General features: G+C 34.9%; 1 protein-coding gene and 1 long non-coding RNA gene across 3 annotated transcripts in view; one reads left to right on the top strand and one right to left on the bottom strand.

Annotated features, from left to right (window-relative positions):
• Window positions 1-18: 18 nt before the first annotated feature.
• On the bottom strand, window positions 19-2,358 carry LOC130412929 (uncharacterized). Its single transcript, XR_008905421.1, has 3 exons — window positions 2,266-2,358; window positions 1,786-1,913; window positions 19-1,202 (listed from the first exon to the last, which is right to left on the bottom strand). It is a non-coding gene; the product is annotated as an uncharacterized LOC130412929 (long non-coding RNA).
• adgrg2a (adhesion G protein-coupled receptor G2a) overlaps window positions 2,220-15,752 on the top strand; it is a 25,917-nt gene continuing 12,384 nt past the window's right edge. Inside the window, exons 1-21 of one of the 2 annotated variants that reach the window (XM_056737723.1) lie at window positions 2,220-2,419; window positions 4,869-4,969; window positions 7,157-7,738; window positions 9,520-9,576; window positions 10,135-10,182; window positions 10,442-10,498; window positions 11,092-11,613; window positions 11,812-11,859; window positions 11,951-12,015; window positions 12,332-12,388; window positions 12,475-12,512; window positions 12,600-12,727; window positions 13,802-13,913; window positions 14,093-14,157; window positions 14,641-14,685; window positions 14,781-14,848; window positions 14,991-15,034; window positions 15,160-15,196; window positions 15,287-15,321; window positions 15,397-15,524; window positions 15,614-15,728. In XM_056737723.1, the coding sequence (XP_056593701.1) occupies window positions 2,385-2,419; window positions 4,869-4,969; window positions 7,157-7,738; window positions 9,520-9,576; window positions 10,135-10,182; window positions 10,442-10,498; window positions 11,092-11,613; window positions 11,812-11,859; window positions 11,951-12,015; window positions 12,332-12,388; window positions 12,475-12,512; window positions 12,600-12,727; window positions 13,802-13,913; window positions 14,093-14,157; window positions 14,641-14,685; window positions 14,781-14,848; window positions 14,991-15,034; window positions 15,160-15,196; window positions 15,287-15,321; window positions 15,397-15,524; window positions 15,614-15,728 (2,387 nt within the window). In that variant the 5' untranslated portion in view covers window positions 2,220-2,384. The remainder of the gene's footprint in view (window positions 2,420-4,868; window positions 4,970-7,156; window positions 7,739-9,519; window positions 9,577-10,134; window positions 10,183-10,441; window positions 10,499-11,091; window positions 11,614-11,811; window positions 11,860-11,950; window positions 12,016-12,331; window positions 12,389-12,474; window positions 12,513-12,599; window positions 12,728-13,801; window positions 13,914-14,092; window positions 14,158-14,640; window positions 14,686-14,780; window positions 14,849-14,990; window positions 15,035-15,159; window positions 15,197-15,286; window positions 15,322-15,396; window positions 15,525-15,613; window positions 15,729-15,752) is intronic. The other variant, XM_056737724.1, reaches the window with a different exon arrangement.

Genomic DNA, 15,752 nt, shown 5'->3' with positions numbered 1-15,752 from the left:
ATTTTTGTTAGGGTTTGGGTTAGTTTAAAGTAATTATATTTATCTACTGTAGGCTATGTATAAATCAACAAACGTCTATTTCTCATTTTTGCTGAGTAAATGTGTGTATGTGCACAAAGAGTCACCAAGATGGGGAGATTTCCTAACAAATATAACAAAGAATCAGTATTGCATTTCACGTGACACAATTCCTTCTGCCACCGGCAGACACACAGAGGCCGCGGCAAAATCAGGGTGGGATCTATTCAGAAGCACAGAAACTTATCATGAGCAGATATTATACATTTCTACAAGGGTGTTCCACAATAACCACAGTAACTTAATACTGACTGTACAGTAAAAAAAATAACAGCTAATTTAACATTTCCATCAAACGATCCCAGGAGACAAATGCATGGCATTCTCTACAAGAAAAGACATAAAATCTAATGGCAAATACCTCTATCTTTAATGCATATTGTCAACATGAAAATGAGAAAATAAGAATTAAGAAATGCATCAGCACTCTTTGTGTTTCTGCTTTTTTCAGGTGTCATTCGTAACCGGAGAAACCACTGAGTCTGTTGAGGAGCTCAACTCCATCAGGAGGAAGTTATAAGAGATTCAATACTCATGCTTTTGTATATCCAGTGGTTGCCAAAGTCTGATGCTACCTGAAAAATGCAGGATTTAAAATCAAATTTACACCTGGCATAAAGTAGTAGGTTTAAGGATTTGATTTAAAGCAAACAATACTTCTAAGGAAATCTGTGACCTTGATGATTATAAATCTATTACACAAAAATACAGATGTCTGCAATGCACACAGGCTCTGTGGGAAATCCTCAAGCTCGTGGTTCATCAGGTTTTTCATCAGTAATTTGGAGTCCCTGCCACCCCCATGGAAAGGAAAACGGTAATGGAAAAAGGGGATATATCAAATGCTAATAAGCCTGATGTCATAATTTCATGTCCTGCTCAAATACTGTGTAATATAGACAAAATTATTCATGATGAAAACTGTATTAAATTAATGAAATGGATTTGTGCAAAATAAAAATATAAAACATAACAGGTCAGCAACAAACTGAAGATGAAGTACAAGTATGCCAAAAGAAATAAAGGGGGCCTTAGGCATCCACGCCCTGCATTAAAGAAAAGATGATCCACTCTGTGTGTAAGGGTCATTTTTACTGCTTCTTTTGTTCGTCTCTGTCTGTGACCTGTTGGGGTTTCAAGCCAGGGAAAGAGATGTTAAACCGGTCTGCACATCTTGTATCTCCATTTTCACACACACAGCCCTGTATTTTATACATGTCTAAGATTTTACTTCATTGTTTTGAATTTCACAGGATTATGCAGGATACAACCCTATATATGCTCTTATACAATATTTCAATTGTTTACCTAAAAATGCAAACTCATTTTTTAAATAAGTGAATAGCAGCTTAAGTTTCAGTCTTTTGCCCAAACAAAGCTATTTTATAATCTCAGAGGTATATGAACATATATGGTGCTTGTACATGATACTATCAGAACTGACAACTCAAGTTCTTGTTCACTTTCATGATGATTTAACATAATCCCCATTTGTTTTTTTACATAATTCAGTCGTACAAACATAACAAAAAGTAAACAATAAAAATTTGGCCACGTTATTTCTTCACACATACTTTTTTCTAAAATCTGCAAGTAAAGATCCTCCTTAAAAAAACACACTAGCTAAATCATGGAATATATGAGCTGTCCGTGTGACATTATGGTCAGTCTCAACAAGAAATCTTGAGAACAGAGAAGGTATCTCACCCTAAAACAACACTGGGAACCCTGAGAGGCTGACACAAGGCGCGCACAGATGGGCATGATTTCCCTCCACTGACATGACTCCGAGGGTCCAGGAAACGTCTGACTCTGTATCCTGGTCCCTGTTGAGCCTGAAAGAAAGAACAGGTGCCACCAAATCACTTTTAATTGAGTAACCATGGTAAGAGACAATAAGAGTGGTTATTTAAACATCAAACAAACATTTATCTGAGGTCTTCATACAACTGGATGAGGGTCGTCTGGGAATCCAATATACAAGAAAAACATTGACACTTTCTGTGAACTGGCTAGTTTAGTTAAGTTCCTGATGGTTTGTTATTGTCAAGTTTACAGAAAGGCGTGTCATCCTCTTGTTGCTGAAGTTATGTATTCACAATAATGGGAGTGTCACAGCATTTCCAGACCTGTGTCTTTCATGCTCTATGTACCTGACACTGCGTTTGCTTTGTTGCTTTTCGTTACCTGTTCGTGGAAGTTCTTGAATAATGAAGCGCAGATCGTCCAGCAATTGTTCAGTGGGATTTATTTGATGCGAAGTGGCTTAATGGAGTTAGGAACGCAACAAGAGGCTCGGATTGGACATGATCACGCGCATCAAGTGGCGCGACAGCATTAGGTGAGCGCGAGACGATACATTCATTTATGTTGCACAAGTTAGATTAGAGAAGTTACATTTGTGTGCGTTTTATAATCAATTTTAATCAGAAATAGAAGAAATAAATATTGTAAAGTATGTAGAAATACACATACAGAGCCCGAGACATTTAGCCTACATTGTGGCATCTAGTTAGACAAGTTACATTGAATGTCATGTCTATGTAATGTGAGTTAAGCTCACAAGAACGAAAAAATGTTGAAAATCAGACACCAGACTGACAGACATAGCCTACACATAATCATACAAATATAGATAGATGGATAAAAAAACACATGCATAAATGTATAGACAGACAGGTAGGCGAAAATATAGACTGATACAGATAGATAGATAGATAGACAGACAGATAGATAGACAGATAGATAGATATATAGACAGGTAGATAGATAAATAGATAGATAGATAGATAGATAGATAGATAGATAGATAGATAGATAGATAGATAGATAGATAGATAGATAGATAGATAGATAGATAGATAGATATAAAGGTAGGTAGGTAGGTAGGTAGGTAGGTAGCTAGATAGATAGATATAAAGATAGATAGATAGATAGATAGATAGATAGATAGACAGACAGACAGACAGACAGACAGACAGACAGACAGACAGACAGACAGACATAAAGATAGATAGATAGATAGATAGACAGACAGACAGACAGACAGACAGACAGATAGATAGATAGATGATATAAAGATATAAAGATGGATAGATAGATAGATAGATAGAGAGAGAGAGAGAGAGAGAGAGAGAGAGAGAGACAGACAGACAGGCAGACAGAAAGATAGATATAAAGATAGATAGATAGATAGATAGATAGATAGATAGATAGATAGATAGATAGATAGATAGATAGATAGATAGATAGATAGATAGACAGACAGACAGACAGATAGATAGATAGATAGATATAAAGATAGATAGATATAAAGATAGATAGATAGATAGATAGATAGATAGATAGATAGATAGACAGACAGACAGACAGACAGACAGACAGACAGACAGATAGATAGATAGATATATAGATAATCTGTTGATATTTCTTGGTATCTGGGTAGTTGACAAATAAACTGTTAATGTGTCCTATAGTGTGACATTTTTAGAAAAAAACTATAAGGATAGATCTCTCTTATGGCATGTTATATGTGACACTGGACAAAAAAATCAGTCTTAAGGGGTCAATTTCGAAATTGAGATTTTTACATAACCTGGAAGCTGAATAAATAAGCTTTCTGTTTATGTATGAGTTGTTAGAATAGGACAATATCTGGCTGAGATACAACCATATAAAACTCGGGAATCTGAGAGTGCAAAACAAATCTAAATATGGAGAAAATGGCCTTTGACGTTGTTAATCAGGTCCACTGTAGTAGGCCATCCATTCACAAAAATATAGTTTTTATATATTTAAAGTAGGAGATGTAAAAAATATCTTCATGAAACATGAGCTTTACTTAATATCCTTATAATTTTTGGCATAAAATAAAAATTGATAATTTCGACCCACACAATGTATTTTTGTCTTTTACTAAAAATGTTTCCATTCTATTTAAGACTGGTTTTGTGATCAAGGGTCACATATGATAAATATATGGTTAATATATGCTAAATATTAACTGTTTGTCTTTAAGTTTTTGCAATGTCACACCATAGGGCACATTTACGGTAGGTTATATTTGTCAAATCTAAATGTAATCACTTGCAGATGCTTTAATGCAAAGCGACTTAAAAATAAGGCAAACAAGGAGGCAATCACATCAGCGAAAAGGAAAATAATCTGGAAGTACATACTCGACTCGGTTTGCAAACTATTTGTTTATTTCTTTGCATAACTCAGAACAGCATTGCAGTTTATTCTGATCAACTTAATTATATCCTTACTGTAAGCAAATTAGTTCCATATCATATTCATAATAGTAATGTATCATGGTTGTATTGTAGCTAGGAACCTGCACCCTTGTTTATGACAAATGTTTTTGGTTTCAATGCAAATTACTTGCAGCTAATTTCTTTTTGAGGCTCCAGGGTAATGATGAATATTCAAGCTTAATATTGTCATCTATCAAAGTGTTTGCTTTATTTTGTAGTTTCAGTAGAATTGTGGAATGCCAGTGCTGTCAAGATGAAATGTGCACTGTATGTGTATCTATATAAATAGTTATATATACTGTATATAGCTATATGTGATAATAACATTTTCATATGCATATTGCTCCATCAATATTAAGTATATGAAGTAAGGACCAGAAAAAAGTTTATTTTATGAAGTAGACTTTATATTCATACGTTCATGGAGTTTTAAGGCTTCATAGTGGTGTGCAGTTTTAACCTTAAGCAGCTCTCGATGTTACACCCTTTATTGTAATAGATAAAAAAAAACTGTTTTGTTTCCTTTTTTCAAAGGATGCTTCACAAGAACAGCAAGCATCTGAGTGGACAATATAGGAAGTTCACATATCACTTTTTCTGGTTCCTCTGTCTCTCGCTTCACTTCTTACCTCAAGGTTGGTACACAACAATACTATGCTATAATATATTACACTGGACGAGGCATTGAACTTTCATAGTTTCATAGACCAACAAGAGAACTTGATATAAATACAGGAGCAAAATATAAACAAAAAATATGCAAGAATACCAAAATATTTAAAATATGGCAATTTTATAGCATTTCCAACTGAGACAAAAATAGATCGAGATTTTCCATCCTAGCTTCCTTAATAAACCTTTACATAATTAAGCCAATATTTCCTGTTCCTCAAAAGCGCACATCCTTTAAACGTGGTTCTGTCCTGTTACTGTACACATGTTTTGCTGCCAGAAGACTGCAGTAAAACAAACCTCCAGGAAGTTGCATTCCTTTCAAGGAGTCTGGTTTTGTGTGCAATATAAGATGGGAAAAGACTGAATTGTATTGTACCGAGACTGGATAGTACATGTTGTACATCCAAACTATGTCCTCATATATATTTAAAGATGAACAAAGAATTAATGTAGAGGGAGATAGCCTGAAAGAAAACTATAGTTTGGCTGAGAATTTAGACCAGAAATTTTCCTAAAATGGCATTTTGCTAGCGCTTCTGTTACAAGTCTGTCAATTCTAACTTGTTAAATGATTTACAGGAAACACAATGGATGCTATAAATTATGAATAGTAAAGTTGTGCTGAGTCATAGCTGAGAAGGACTGATATCATTATTAAATTTGATCACTTTTAGATGAAAATATATTATAAAAGTGGTATTACCAGGAGAATTTACACATCTATAGGATCTACAGTACTTTGAAGGAGTTGGTAAAGGTCAGTTCGAGCATGATGTCATTTATTGAATTTATTGGGGATCACAGAGAAGCTAAAAGTGATCTTAATTTTTTTTCTTGTTGAGTATATCCTCTTACTGAAATACAGTGACCCCGACATGTAACTGGAGATCTGAAAATGTATACTGTAAGAGTCATTGCATGAACAAAATTTCAAAACAAATGAGTTCAGTTGAAGTAACGATTGAATCATATGGATAAAATCATAATTAATCTGTTTTCAAATGCAATGAAATTCATACCTTTGTAATATTGACAAATATTCTTTAGAGTTACTGTTTGTTGCATTTTTTTAATAAATTGTTCTGTTTCCAGAGTTGGACAGTACTTAAGTTTTACTCTTTTTATTTTGAGTATATGTACTTTTTACTCCTCTACATTTCATGCATTCATAGTTTTAATATTAAAATAATATGATAAGATCTAGTAAGAAATTAGATTGCACCAAAATGAACCTTTTGGCCGATAACTGATCACTCTTTAACAATGGAAGCAGATAACTAATATATGGGCCAATAGATATATTAACATAACGTTTACTGGGCCTGAAGCAAAGGCAAAAAGGGAAGAACTACTTTTATTTCAAAAGGTTGACTACAGAAAACAAAATAACATTCCAAATGTTTTTATCCGTTCCAAGCCTACTTTATATAAGGGGAATTACAGCGTTATGGTTAAGACATAAAAATGCTCAGAATGAATAAGAATGAATGTGTTACGATTATATTGAACCATCTGTTTATATTTGACTGATCCCTTGTTGATAACATCAAAAATGTCAATCAATGAAAAAAATATATATAAAAAAAAAGGAAATAAACATGCTGTGTGACAAAAAAGGATGCGTTTTTTGGGAGACGACAAACTTTGTAGGATTTCTGTAAAATAAAATGTATCCTGTAGCATTAATACCCCATGAATGGAGAGGGGATGCCTCTTTACAGAACATAATGTAGTTATTTTGTTTTAATTTTCATGTGTCCATTTATGAGGAATGTTTAGTGTTATGGATGTGACAATCCTGAAAATGGCTCTTACCTGACTATGAAAAATCATGCATTCAAAATAAAACAAATACTTAACAAATTTGAAGAGAGATCTCACATGGCTTTTAGAGTCACCAAATGTTAAAATCTGTGCCTGTTACCAATAGCAAAAAGTTTTTATCAAGTAGAAAATATTTCCAAAGTGGAAACCAATTATAAATTGCAGATCCTTGAAAAAAGTACCCATAGTTTCCCAAAGTTTCATGTTTTAATAGTTTAGTATCAAAACGATATAGTTTTATTCCTTTTTAAACATATGCTATCAGCTTTAAGGACGACTAGACTTTTTAAGTGTAAATAATGTTCATCTCTCTCTTTTCAAAGCGAATGGCTTCTTTATGTCCGATACCAAAGCTGTCCTTCAAGGTTGTGACGACAACTGGACTTTCAAGTCGCAGGGGAATCTTCCTGTGCTCTTTCTAACAACAGTATGTGTGGATGTAAGGGTTCTATCCCCTGGCACATGGACTGCATTTAGCTATCTGTCCCCCGCAGCCCGCTACGAACTAGCTCTTCAGGGTGATGGAAACTCCCTGTACGCCTGGCTGTTGGGCGTACGGCATCAGTTTCCCGTCCATCTGATCCCTCTCCGCTGGTACCACCTATGCCTGCGATGGGACGCCCCTCAAAAAATTTTCAGTCTGACAATAAGGGGCCACCCGGAAGTGTATCAGCGCACAGCCATCGCTCGTGCAATCCCCCCCTCCGGGCGGCTTCTGCTCGGCTGTCAGCTGAAAAAGGCCCCTGGCGTCAACTTAAGCACGGTGGAGCTCTACCTGTTCCGCATATGGGACGATGTGGGGGAGCACCAGGCCTGTGAGGATGGTACTGTGGTTGGCTGGGATTCGCAGTTTTGGACCGTCACACGAGCCCAGACCAAAGTCCAAGATTCTACTCTGCAATGTGGTGAGTAATGGAGGAATGTACTGTAGGAACTGCAGAGATTCAAGCTTGTCCAACCGGTAGTGGATCACACAGCAGGGTTGAAAATAGCAACGATAATATGCACAAACCTGAATAACCCATAAATAGCCTGCGGCACTTTTTCTGAACCCAATATAAGGACAGCTTTTTTTTAAGTAACACTTTCAAAGTTATTTTGAGAACAACTTCTGTTTGAAGTCTTGCTAGTGAATATGAGTTTATGGATTGGTAACGTCACATTTGTCCACTGTATTCAGGACAAATATTTGCCTCTTATTAAAGGAACAGTTCATCCAAAAATAAAAATTCTGTCATCATTAACTCACCTTTATTTTTTCCAAACCTGTATGAATGTCTTTGTTCTGATGAACACAAAGAAATATATTTTGAAGAATACTTTTAACCAAACAGTTATTGGACACCATTGATAACCATTGTAGGAAGAATTGCTTTAGAAATGTCTTTGTTCTGTTGGACACAAAAGAAGATATTTTGAAGAATGTAGGAAAGCAAACAGTTCTGGGGCCCTTGTCATTTTTCCTACTATGGTAGTTAACGGAGGCCAAGAACTACCATCATTTGTCCAAATGGTTTTCTCTGTTCAACAAAACAAAGAAGTATACACAGGTTTGGAACAATTTGAGAGTTAATCATTTATGACAGAATTTTCATTTTTGGGTGAACTGTTCCTTTAAATGAACACCCACTATGCGGTTTAATCAGCTAAGGTCACCCAAAGTCACTAATGCTGAGAATGAGAATGAAAGTAGGTCATTGTCATTATTTTTAGCACTAATCAAATTCCTTCAGAAATTAGGACTAATACAGATTGTGTTTTTTTCGGCAAAATTAGCAGGACACAATTAATTTGGCATAGGTACAGAAAATGTTGTTAGATTATGTGACCCTCTCTTTAAAATCCAGTCTAAAGTCTCATAATATAATTCTGAGATAAGGACCATCAATGTTGAATCGAAATCATTCAAATTTTAATCATCCCTATAGAAACAAAATATATGGGAATAGACTCGAAAATAGAATGCAATATATTAAATAAAACACTTTACATATGGAAATCGAGTACTTATTTTTTTCTATATAGTAGTAATTACTTATGATTATATCTATTAATATTACCAGTGTATTATTCTATATATTTTCAAAAATGTATTAAAAAATATGTAATATATTGACAGTTCATTTATTGGAAAACATTTTTTCTTAGTCAGTATTAATAGTAAAGATATCAATGTTATTTGTTCAGAGAATATTCTTTACATTATGTAGGATGACTTTATAGAGAACCGTAAATCAGAAGAAAATATTTAGTTGGATTTCACAGGCAGGGTCACACACAGTAAGTTCAGACACAATGTGCATTCGAGACATGCTGTACACTCCCTATAAAGTGTACACGATCATGGAAGCCATAACCTAGAACTTCAGAAATATCTGATATACAGTACCATTGATACAGTAAAGAGAATGCTAAAACATCCCAGACTACGTGCAAATAAAGATCGCGGTTAGCAGGTTCACTTGTCATTCTTAGTGAATTCCCCCTCGTGTGTTATGTTGTTTATTATGTGCATGATGTTTTCAGTAATCTTACCTCATTTACTAATTTAAACTCTTTTCATTTTTAAAACTTTTATTAAATGCATGAACAAACTATAGATTAAGATTAAGTAGGGTTCAAATAGGTCAGTAGTATTTACACTCTCTCTGTGCATGCCAATCTGTTTCTATATTTCATCTTCTAGGCCTAAAGCATTTGCGTAAGAAACGCAATGCTTCAGCGATAAGGGGGAAATCCACCAGTAAGTGTTTTTCAGTGTGAATTAACTTCACTAAAAGTTATAGTGTGGTGATGGGTAACTATTTACTCTTTGTACAAACTGTTTGAAGCAGCTTGACGGTACGTAACTCTATGATTTGCAAATATGAAGTGTCAACTCTCACTCAGCATTCCGGGTACGTCACTGTTGTTTTGTTCGGGATCTCACAGCATGCTGCACTGAAAAGACATCTTTCCACTCAGTGAGGTCTATGACGCAAAGAGATGTTTTGAATACCAGATGTGTTGAGTTACCGTGCAGAAAATTAGGAATGTCTTCAAGAATAACGTATTTACACATCAATATAAAAAAAACATCTTGTACACTGGAGTAACTCTACCTAACTTTAACAATTTCTTAACTAATGCACAAGTTTCAATATATACTTGCGCAGTATCACAAAGGGAGTGGTTTGTTCGTGGTTTGTGTCCTTTCAGTGTATTGACATGTCGGTATGTGTGTGTTTACACTTTTCAATAGTGCTATTTTCGGATTGTAAGGTTTAAAGGTTAAAGTTTAAATTTTTTTTATCTCTTTCAGAATCCTCAGGCCCAGCTACCAGTCAAAAGGTTTTCTCGAAGTCTCCAAGTAAGCGAGCGTAATCTGTACATTACCAGAGACTGTGATGTTATTTTGACGGTTGTCAGTTAATAAAAATTACATTCATTATTAAAAATATTGACATATATCAAAAGAGAAAAGCTTTGAAATTAAGATTCTACATTGCTGTGGCAGGTGAATAAACATGGCATTGAATAGACCAAAAGTTTCTTTAACGGTCAATATCATTTTTTTTTGTTAAACTATTTTGACCTTCAATAAAAAAAATACTTTATCCCTTTCGAAGGTCCACTTTTCGCTACTTTGGGATCAATCATTACCAGCACACGTAGAGTTCCCGAAGGTCAGTTAACAGGTTTATATTGCCATTAAATATCAAAAGACTGAATGGAAGGTCCTAAAATGACCTGAAGTACAGTAGGACACTCATTGTATGTTGAATTGGTATTGATATTATAATAATATTATATATAAATAATATGTGATAATATATTTTTTCAGAATATGTTATATAATAATAAGAATAATGTGTTATCATATTTGTATTTTTAAGACTACAGTCAATAAAATGTTTATTTTATATAATATCACCTATATTGAAATTATAACAATTTGTCGTAGATGACATTAGAGAAGCAGAATTTTAAGGAATTACATAAATTATGCATAAATTTGTACCTACACATACAATATTACATTACTTATACATTTTAAAATCAGTAGAATTTCATTTTAAAATCAGTAGAATTACATTATATTCTAAGATGGCTTTTAAATAACTTTTTAAATATTAATGTGTGTACAGTACAGCCACTTTGAAAGTCGCTATATAAAAAAAGAAATATTATTATAATATTTTTCAGTGTTAGGCTACTATATTGACTTTCAGCTAGATGATGCAGTAATAAAACAAATTTCAATTTTTTTCTTTAACAGAAAATACCGCCTCAATTCCTCCTAGAAGTACATCTATTAGTATGGTCACCCTTCCACCTCAGGGTCACATAACAAACACAACCTCTGCTTCACAGTCACAACCCAGAACCAAACCAAACTCAACCGAAAGCACCTTAGAACCCATCACAACACCTACTACACCCTCAGTTAACCACACTAGACCAACACAATCTCCCCTCACAAAAACTACCACCTCAGACAAAACCATCACAATCTCACCTCAAGTTTCGATTGGTTCAACTGGAAATATCACAACCATTACGTCACAAAATGGTTATTTCAATATCACATTGCCAACTCCAGACTCGCCATCCTCCAACCAAACCATCCGGCCTACCCATTCAAGCCCTCCCATCAATGTCATCGCCTCTTCTGCAAATCCAAGCTCTGAACCAATAAATCAGACAGTGGCGCACCTTAGCGCTACGCCTACTGTCAAGGCTCAAGGAGCGAATCAGTCAGCGGTTCTCCGGACAAAGAGGTCCACTACATTAATCACAGGTACAGCCATTATCACTATGTTCTTATTATGTCTTTTTTTCACAAGACAAATGGCTTCTATTTCTGTGCTAATTACAGGATATTAAATTAAACTCCTTACCTTCATTTTCTCAATCTGCCACATGTTATATAATTTATACATTACATCATTAATCCTAAAGGCTTTTTCGCATTGATGTGTCTTTTCATTCATTTCAGAGTCATTTTGGGTGCTGTGTAACTTTTCTCAGTACTGCGCTGATCAATGTAAGAAAGACTTCTTTCTACACAAAGCGTAATTTAAGATTGAATCTGGAGATTCCTGAGGAAGTTAAATATCTGTTTTCTCAATTCATAGATGCATACTACTTGATGCCTGCGGAAGCGAATGGGACTAATGTAACGGAAAATATTAAAAACTGGGTAATAAAAAATATATTTGTTTTACCGATACATCCTTAGGCTAGATTTTGTGAATGTACTTTTTACATAAATGAAAAGTTAGGTCATCCATCTTTTGTTATCAGATTAGTTATACTGTATTATAGGAGCTGTGTGTCCACCTAAATTTTCTAAATATAGATTTTATCTCTTAGAATACCTTTATAATATAATTTTCTCAGAAAGTATAGTTTAGCTTAGATTTAAACACAATACTTGGAATAAGAAGTCAGATTCTTTCCCCCTCACTACATTGTATGTTCACGCACATTGTTAAAGAACTGTGTCATGCACTCAGTTTTCAGATCTTTTTACGACTGCCAGCAATGCAAATGAGACCGCACATGCATTTATGGTAAGTATTATTTGCATTTAAACAAAAGTTCACGACTGATATTAGCTGTAGTCAAGCATGGAATCGTTTTATTTTGTATTATACAGAATGCTGATGTTCAATGTGAAGACAATTGGAACATGATGTAAGTCAAATCTGAATCTCTAAACTACAAGACAACAAGTTTGATCACATGGTAATTTACCATCAACTTCTGAAATCTTTCTCACAGGCAGACTAACTGCACTGTGCTGCTAAAATTTAGGCAGCCTATGAATATTTGCAATCTCCGCAAGCTGGTGGAAAGCAGTGCTACAAACACCTTCAAAATACGCCTTCTGGGAGATGTGGAGAGAGTGGGTGAGTAACAACTACTGACCTGAGATGTTTACAGACTCATGGGTAGTCTGTTTAATTAAATATAAGGGCCAATCCTGTTATGTAATTAATAAAAAATATATATTGTGAAATAAACATTATTTCACTTGTTTTGCAATATAAAGAAGTCTTTTTATAATTGTTTAAGGCCCGATTCACATTTCGCTTCTTTTCCGCACGCATATTAGTTATTTTAAATGTAGATGCGCGGGAGGCGCGTGCAAATAGGGGGTGACACGCCGCACACTTTTTTCTAGGTCCGTCGGCGCCGCATCGAGATGAACATAGTTCAACTTTTTGGAGTGCCGTGCGCGAGTCATTTAAAGAGAGAAAGAGGCACGGCTACCGTTTTCCCAAGGTTTTAGATGCGTTAGAAATATGCACTGGTTAAGCTCAGGCACTTTACAAAACTTTATTTGTTCATTAAAACTAGGAGTATGAAAGAAGACAAAAAAATGATATCTTACAGAATTAAATGTCAAACAAACTAAACAATACAAAGAACTATCACAGATTTTACCCAATCCATTGCCAATGCTTTGACTTCCTGTTTGTGCTGTTGTTGTCCCACCAAAATGATGTCACTTCCTGCAGGATGATGTCACTGATGAACTTGATTGTGCTATAGGGATACTACAAGACTAATAACCAAGTTATGTAAAAAAAAAAACAGAGCAGAATATACAGAGTAGACAAAACATACTGTAGATCACATTGCACAGTTAATTCAATTCGATTCAAGTTTATTTATATATCACTTTCACAATATGCATTCTTCCAAAGCAGCTTTACAGGGGAAAACAGGAAAAACAGAGAAGGTAAAACACAGCACAGTGCATGGTGTTTATGGAACGAGCAAGATCATTCTAATAAATAATATCTTATTAATAAATAAATGCAGTTACACAGATATGGATTAGCATTTTTCATTCATAAGTTGTTGGAATGAGCTTTGGTTTTTTAGATGCCCTGCAGAAACAGAAAAAATATATTTATGATTTATTAATTTAATAATTGTTGTCTCAAGAAATTGCATAATTCTTGGCTTATTTACAGGTAAAGGCCTTTGCATGGAGCAGAATATTTTAGCACCTGATGGAGGTTTTGTGCACTGCACATCTTCTTTGCCATTCGATGAAGTCTGCAAAGGACCTGTCAATGTTACATGGTAAAAGTTGCAAGTCGTCTCAACCTGAACTCACTTGTTTGACTGCATTTTAGTCAAAGAATACAGACTTCACTTGTTCAGATGTGTTTTACTGATTTACATTCATTATATTTATAGTAACCTCATACTCAACCTCTGCCATTGATTTTACATACATAATGTTCCCTCTTTTTCATTAGCTCTTATGAAAAGAATATGTTCATCCCTAATGATTCAACAATCCTGCAGAACCAATCCTGCAATGGTGAGAATTTTCAAATCTAAAATCCAATTCAAATCTCTGCTCTTGGCCTACAAAACCACCACTGGTTCGGCACCCCAAATCTTCACTTAAGAGTCTTTAAGTCTTTAAGAATCGGCTAAAATCACATCTCTTCCATCAACATCTTACCCTTAGTACAGTCTTCCTCTTATTTCTACTTTTCTAAACCCCCCATCTAAAAGTGATATTCCTAGCTTTGTTACTTTGGTTGGCTAACTGAAACCAGTTTTGCTGCACCCATGCATTGTTGTTCTTTTGTTGCATTTATTGCTTCTATTGTTTTCCCCTACGTTGTAAGTCGCTTTGGATAAAAGTGGCAGCTAAATGACTAAATGTAAATGTTTTCAGATGAATACTCTAAATATCACTGATTCCTAACACTGTCTATAAATGTTCCCCACCAGATACATATTGTGTCTCATTACATTTCTCTTTCTCAAAAAAAAACAAATTTCTTCCCTTTAGTTGAAAACCAGCAACAATGTGAGTGTCAGGTATCCGACAACAACGGTAAGTGTGTTACAGAATACTGTTTTAATTATCATAGCATGCATGCAAATATTTGAAACCACCATCACCCGTCCACCTCCTCTGTGTTGATTTAGAGTCATATTTTGCCCTTCGTTTGAATATTTCGAGCTCGGACGTGAATTTCACATCTATTCAGAACATGGTGAGTGTGTTAGGTGACAATAATAGGAAGAAAAATGAGCAGCACTGTAATTCGTAGAGCCATTCAGAAAAACAAAAATAAAGAAAAAAGTTCATTTAGTTATTTCGTATTTTCATATTTTTCTTTTTGCTCAATCCTATAGGTTTCAGAGTGGAGCTCTCCCTGCAACGAATCCAGCGTATTAGGGTACGTCTGAAATTTCACCCTGTAAAAAATAAACATTTGACCATGTACAGTACAAGTTGTTTTATTTGTGTGTGAACTTTGTGGTGCATTTTTTTGCCATCATTTTTTCGGTTACATTCCCGTAGGTCTCAATGTAATCCTGTTGCATCCCAGTTTTTTCAGGTAGGCATCTATTAATCTGATGTTTTCAATATATTTGTGAATAGTTATAAGTGAGTGTGTGTTTTAAAGCCTGCGTTCATTTTTTAACAGAAAATGCACCTGGAATGTTTTGGAGAAGGAGCAAGGTATGCTGTACAGTGTTTGTGTGTTTGCTTCTGTACGCATTAATGTATTCGACTAACTACTCTATTGTTCCTCAGGCTCTACACCTGCATGTTAACTTTACAGCTATCGCAACAGGTAGATGTTTGTACTGTTAGCGACGCTGTGGCCTTTCTTTGGAAGGGCAGCACCAGCATCATTTTTGATGGGCCTGTTCATAAAACAGGTGAGTGTTTTGAACTATGTTTCCTACAGTTACATCTCATCCATGTGTTTGGAATAACAAAATGGGTTGTCTGTCTGTCTCCTGTATAGCTATATGTCGATCGACCACTGTTTCTGTAAACATATCTTTAAACTCTACATTTACCTGGACCTATGTAAATATGAGTGCCAGCCAGATTAATGATGTCAAAAACCAGCTGAAATGGTAGGTGGTCCATTACATCTAGAT

This window comes from Triplophysa dalaica, chromosome 23 (genome assembly GCF_015846415.1).
Source record: "Triplophysa dalaica isolate WHDGS20190420 chromosome 23, ASM1584641v1, whole genome shotgun sequence".
Classification (NCBI taxonomy): domain Eukaryota; kingdom Metazoa; phylum Chordata; class Actinopteri; order Cypriniformes; family Nemacheilidae; genus Triplophysa; species Triplophysa dalaica.
The sequence above is the reverse complement of the archived record's forward strand: the minus strand, read 5'-3'. Positions and strand labels throughout refer to the sequence as shown.